General features: G+C 38.9%; 1 protein-coding gene across 4 annotated transcripts in view; it reads left to right on the top strand.

The window, feature by feature from the left end:
- The first annotated feature begins 2648 nt into the window (after positions 1 to 2648).
- DNA2 (DNA replication helicase/nuclease 2) overlaps positions 2649 to 6638 on the top strand; it is a 53179-nt gene continuing 49189 nt past the window's right edge. For all 4 annotated transcript variants that reach the window (XR_008391335.1, XM_037144413.2, XM_037144412.2 and 1 more), the window contains exons 1-3: positions 2649 to 2806; positions 4240 to 4422; positions 5939 to 6122. Coding sequence is in view for 3 of the 4 variants with exons in the window: in XM_037144413.2 (XP_037000308.2) it covers positions 2733 to 2806; positions 4240 to 4422; positions 5939 to 6122 (441 nt within the window). In the remaining variant the exon portion in view is untranslated. The remainder of the gene's footprint in view (positions 2807 to 4239; positions 4423 to 5938; positions 6123 to 6638) is intronic.

Genomic DNA, 6638 nt, shown 5'->3' with positions numbered 1-6638 from the left:
CAATAAAAAGAAACTACTGAATCATGTAATAAAATGGATGAATCTCGAAAACATTATACTGAGTGAAAGTAGCCAGACACAAAATACTATGTACTAAATGATTCCATTTATATGAAAGTCTAGAATAGATCAATCTAATCTCTGGTGAAAAAAAATAAGACTGGTGGTTGTCTTTCCAGTAGGGATGGATGTGGGAATTACCTGGGAAAGGACATGAAAGAATTTTCTGGGGTGAGGATAACATTCTGTATCTCAGTAGGGGGTTGACATTAGTCAAAATTCATCAGATGGTACACATAGATAGGATTTGTGCATTTCATTTTAAGTAAAATAAAAAATTTACATATAAAATATATTAAAAAATTTTAAACTATCATAAACAAATATTGAATTCTAGCTAATAACATGCACACCAAGTTTTAGGGGTGAAATGCACTGATGCTTGATATTTTGAAGTGCGTTAAAAAAAAAACAAAAAAAATTCCCGAATTCATAGATAGAGGGATCGATAGATAGATGTAATTAATCAAAGGTAACAGTGTTAATAGTAAAATCTATGTGATGGGTGTGCGGGTGTGTTGATTATATCATTTTTTAACTTCTGTACATTTGAATAATTTCATGATGAAATATTAGGAAAAGGGACTGGACTGCAAGGAGATAATAATGGAAGCACAGGTAAGAGTTTACTACAGTTTTCCAGGTGAGAGATAACCCTCAGGTAGTGACAGTGAAGTTGGAAAGGCAGAGAGAGATTTAAGTCAATTCTAGCCACAAAATCTATGGGTCTGCCTATGCACTGGATGTGACTAATAACAGAAAGGAATCAAGAATAATCTCTGAGTTTCTGGCCTTATCCTCAGAGTGTCTGAGATAGTGCTATTACTGAGAATAATAATAAAGATAATAAAAAGTTGCATTTTTGGCCATGTTATAATTGAGACCTACTCCCAATAATATTTCTTAAATGACATCAAGAAAGACTTGATCGTAGGCAGTTGGATTCTTGAATTCAGAGGAAAAGCCTTGCTCACAAATATACATTTGAGAGCTGGCAGTACAGATGTTATTTAAAGCCATAAAAATGGATGACATAACCTAGAGAGCTAGTGGATAAAGTTATCAAGAAGTGAACTCTGAGGACTTTCAACGTTTTGAGACTAAAGAGACATTAAAGCAGATTGAGGAGGGCCTGTGAGATTGGAGGAAAACCAATCGAATGTGGTGTCACAGGTACAGAACCCATATTTATTACAAGCAAGGTTCTTCCAATTTTTTTTGAAGAAGTTTTTCATTATTTTTAATGAATAAACATGGATATGAGAGACAACTCTTGATAAAGGTTATTTTTAAGTTATGTGACATGCTACTGAAGTGACTTTATTTTTTATGTCTTTTTGTGTATTTTAAATACTCAGTATATTAATTTTAAAGTTTCGTGAAATAAATTGCTTTTTAATTAAAAAAATTAAAAACAAAAGGAAAGTGAAGAGGAATTGAAATTGGAGATAGCCTTAAAGATTATTTTTAAAAGTTTTAACTTGAGAGTGGCCAAAAAAGGGATGGAATAAGTTCCATTGAGGAAAAACTTTTAAAGGAGGGAAGGGCCCTGGCCAGCCTGCTCAGTTGGTTAGAGCATCCCACCCACACCCAAGGCTGCAGTTGGATCCCTGGTTAGTTCGGGCACACACAAGAAGCAACCAACGAATGCATAAATAAGTGGAACAAATCAATCAGTAAGTCAATCTCTCTCTCCCTCAGATCAATTTAAAAAAGAAAAGAAAAAATATTGGAGATACTGGGACACATAACATACCAGGGAGCAATCCAATAGTGAGGGACAGATTGACGACAGAAGGGAACAAGGGAGTAACTGGAGAGCAATGCCCTTGGTAATACGAGAGAACTTTGAAGGGAGAGGGTTGTCCACTGATAGGATTGCTTTGTCCACTGTTGAAAAAAAGTGGGAAAAGTATATTGTAAGACAGGTAATTTTTGACGGGACTGGCGTAGGTAGCTCAGTGTATTGAGTGCAGGCCTACGAACCAAAAGATCTCGGTTTTACTCCCAGCAGGATACCTGCCTGGATTGCAGGCCAGTTCCCAGCAGGGGACCTACAAGAGGCACCCATACATTGATATTTCTCTCCTTTTCTCCTTCCCTTTCTCTCTGATAAATAAATAAAATCTTAAAAAAAAAAGGTAATTTTGTAGATTTTCTCCTAACACAATGAGAAAGCTCCTGACAGTTTGTTTTCCAGGAAAAAAAAAAAAAGTGGAAGAGCGGTTGTTTTCCAGAGGGGAAAGAAAAGGTGGAAGAGAGATTGTTTTCTAGGGAATGCAAGATTCTGACGGCTAGGGACTCCGGGGTTTGGGCAACTACAAATTGTTCTGCCCAAATGAAGATCGTGTGCTGGGAATAGGTTGGCGCGTCTAGAAAGAAGGCGGGAACATTTCATTTGGGCCAGAGTGTGAAAAGCAGGGAGTCCCTGCTTTTCAAAACCCAAGGCAGGAGCGCAAAACCGCCTTCAGCGGGTGGGTAGCGCAGACTGCTGCGCTCCTCGAGGAATAAGGCGGCTCAGAAGCAGCGGTTCGCGCAGGTCACTTGGGACCTCGGTGAGTCGGCGCATGCGCGTGGCGCCCGACGGACCGGCGCTTCTTTCTCTTTTCAGGGTTGCTACGGATTTCCCTAACTTTTTACTTGGTGGCATTTAGCGAATTCCGCACCCGGGAATGGAGCATTTGGGTGATCTCGAGCTTCTGATGGAGAAGAGTTTCAGAGAGGAGGCCGAGCCGCCCGCGGAGCAGTGAGCGGAGCTGGGGGGGAGGGTCTGGGAGCAAAGCGGGAAATTTGAAAGACGGAGCGGGAGAGGTTTCACCCACGGCCGCGGGTGCAACTCGGCCTTGGACAGTGACCCGGCTCGGGTCCCGGGGCGCCAGACTCACCTCCAGAGCTGGGGTCTGTCTGCTTCGCAGGGCCCTCTGGGGCCACACTCAGACCAGAGTCTGGGGACTCTCCCTTGCTCAGCAGCCAGTTATTTCCCTTAATTTCACGTCTTTTCCCTTAATTTGGAGAGTCCCAAGCCACCTTAAATGTCTTCGTAAAAGAAAGTTGCAACTGCGAGGTGCTTTTCTCGAGGTTTAGTTGGAGAATTTACCCCAGAGAGAACTCTGTATCCTCATCTCGGTTTAAATAGTGGGGAACACTTGACCTAGCATCATGATGTAGAGTTATTTTCATTAGCAATAACACTGATGCAGATTATTATTGATGGATCCCTTGCGTTTTGGGTTTTGATCAGCAATACCTCTTGGGAGAACCTTAAGGCGTCCCAGCTGACTTTGCGAAATTCGAGGGGTAGGTAAATGTGGAGATTCCAAAATAACAGGACCTAGAGTGTGTGACAAAGGTAATATTAGAATAGTGCGAAAGGCATTTGTTGTTATTGGAGAGAGAATGACTTTGGACTCCATTGGAGTCTTACTACAATCAAACAGGAAACAATAGGAATTTAATGTTTTCTAGAGAAGAGATTATTTTGCTTAGGATCAGTGGGTAAAAGTAATTTGACACCCCAATAAATTCAATAAAAAGGAAAAAACTAAAAAAAATGTATTGTGATATTGACTTGTCCATTATAGAAGAAATTTTTGAGTTACTCTGTGCAGGAATGAGCAAATGTATTGAGTTAGCTTTCTGTACAATGCAGTGGCTGGTTGATTGCCGATGAGATGTCATAGAAGGATTTCCCACATTAAGTTGTAGATTGAACGAGATGATAATTTTAAGTACTCTCCTAATTTAAAGATTAATTCTGTGGCCCTCAGTAGGACTTCCAGCAAACCACCATGCTATGTTTTCCTGTGACAAACATTTCTTTTACTTACAAAAAGGATAGTGTCCAAAACATTCCCTTTTATTTGTACTTTGAAAAGGTTTACACCAGTGGTAGGAGTGTATTGTTTAATGTTTTTCAGTTTCTCTTGAATCCTCAGAATCAAGGAGCTCATATTTGGAAAAAACCCATAGGTGTGTTTTAAATGGCACTGTTTCTGGGAAGTTCGTATAGTAGGAATTCTGCTATGTCCTTACTCTCTTAATTTTTACCTATTTTAGCTAACAGTCATTATGGCAAGCTTTCCAGGAGAGACAAACCTAAAAACTAGAAGGTTGGTTCGTAGCTAAAGGGCTTCTTATTTCATGCTTATGTTACAGTAGTTTTGTATGTTTATGCTTTAGATTTCAGAAGAAGGTGCAAGCTTCCTCTTCTAAAACAGTCCTGAGCCGTGGAATGGATAATCGGTACCTGGTGTTAGCAGTCAATATTGTACAGAATGTAGAAGGAAACCATGAAAAGCATTTACTCATCACTGCTTCCCAGTCACTAGAATGTAAAGAATTGTGCATCCTTAGGAATGACTGGTAATTTTTGTGTGACTTTGAGTACTGATCTGGCAGATTCCTAAGGGTACCATCTTAACCCCTCACATGGGCTTGTGTGGATGTCATGTAATTATTAGTAAAGAGAGTAGTTTCAACCTGAATTAACTCCATATTAATTTTGTGTCTGTTACCCCCACATGTCAAGTCCCTTATTCCAAAACTTGATTTTATTGTTATTTGAAATTACAAAGGGACTTATTAAGTGACTACTTCCAATTACTTGTATTTTCTGTTTTAAGATTGTAGCTTAAAACTCATTCTCACTAAGAATAAAATTAGTTTCAGCATAAGAACATTCTTTGACCTTAGATTTCTCTACTCAAGCAAATTGTGGTAAGCAAGGGATGAAGGGGAGATGCAGAAAGGTCAGGTCTAATTTTGTGTAGACTTTGTGTTTAGGCTACAAGTGGGTGGTTTGAACTAGATAAATATGATTTTATTCTTGCTCCATTAGCTTTAGCTCCATGTCTCAAGAGTTATAAAAGATGTAGATACACTGTATGTCTTAAGAATGTGAGAGTTAATTATTAAATCAATATCATCTATAATTGGAGCTTTATAGTGTGTTGTTAAAGATTTAATAACAATGCTAAAGCAGTTTTCCCTTTTGGGATTTAAAGAAAACCCATGAGTATTCTCAGGTGTGTTTGAAAGGTAAAAAGAGGCGAGTGACAGGGATTTGATTCAGAAGACTATCCTGATTCTTAATTTTTAAAAATGATCCAGAAATTTAGAAATACTTTTTCAGATGAAAATATTAGTTTATTTATTTATTTTTCTAAAAAGAAGTATACTCATTGATTCCAGAGAGAGAGAGAAAGGAAGAGAGAAACATCAGTGTAAGAAAAACATAGATTGGTTGCCTCCTACATGTGCCCCAACTGGGGACTGAACCTATAACCCAGGCAAGTACCCTAACTGGGAATCGAACCAGCAGTCCTTTGGTCTGTGAGGTGACCGCTCCATCCATCTGAGCCACACCAGCTGGGCAAAATATTTATTTTTGAAGCCTCCTTAATGAGTGTAACTGTATGAACCTACACAGTCTGGGTACCTGAGTTGGTTAGAGCATTGTCCAGATTGATCCCGTCAGGCACATACAAGAATCAACCAATGAATGCATAACTAAGTGGAACAGCAAATCCTCGTTTCTCTCTTTTTCCCTCCCTCTGTCTTTTTTTTTCCTCTCTCTAAAATCAATTTAAAAAAAGGAAGAAAAAATGTCGGTCTCGACTGGCATGGCTCAGTGGGTTGGGCATTATCATGCAAAGCAAAAGATCACTGGTTCGATTCCTGGTCAGGGCATATGCCTGGGTTGCCGGCCAGATCCCTGGTTGGGGGGGTCATGTGAAAGGCAACCAGTCAGTGTTTCTTACACATGTGTTTTTCTCCCTTTCTTTCTCCCTCCCTCTCTGTGTGAAAATAAATAAAGTATTTTAAAAAAGAAAAAAGTATAGGAACCTAACTGTGTCTTGATACTTTGCTTTATTTTTAGGTGCTCTGTACCAGTAGAGCCAGGGGACATCATTCATTTGGAGGGAGACTGCGCATCTGACACTTGGTTAATAGATGAAGATTTTGGGTTTTTGATTCTGTATCCAGACATGCTGATTTCTGGCACAAGCATAGCCAGTAGTATTCGATGTATGAGGAGAGCTGTCCTGAGTGAAACTTTCAGGGTGAATAATTTAACAGCTAAAGCTTCTGCAGGATTTTAGAGTTTATAGAGTACTTTTACACTTTTATATTACTTAATCCTTCCACCAGTCCTGTGAGGTAGATGCTATTAATCAGCTGCATTTTACAGATGAGGAAAATGAGGCCCAGAATTTAAGTGACTTGCCCAAAGTCGCGTAGCCAGCAAGGGGCAGTGCTGGGACTCAAGGCTAGTTGCCTGAGTCCTTTGAATCTTGTTCAACGCTAATAAAATCTAATGATAAGAAAATTAATTCAGGAATAAAATTTTAAATTTAGTACGTCTAGACATTTCCAAACTTTGCTTCATGTTTTTCCCTATAAACTAGAAATAAATGTTACATTCTCCTTTAAAAAGGTATTATGGAAAATTTGAAGTATACACAGAGGTGATTATAATAAACCCCCATATACCCATTCTGCTTTCCCAAACATTATTTTGCAAGTATATGAAAGCTGATGATTTTAAAAATATGTAAATACAATATTTTTATAACACA

The sequence above is a fragment of the Artibeus jamaicensis genome, unplaced genomic scaffold (assembly GCF_021234435.1).
Source record: "Artibeus jamaicensis isolate MK-2021 breed Jamaican fruit bat unplaced genomic scaffold, CSHL_Jam_final contig_332, whole genome shotgun sequence".
NCBI classification, from domain to species: domain Eukaryota; kingdom Metazoa; phylum Chordata; class Mammalia; order Chiroptera; family Phyllostomidae; genus Artibeus; species Artibeus jamaicensis.
Note: the sequence above shows the minus strand (reverse complement) of the source record. Positions and strands in the feature narration are given on the sequence as shown.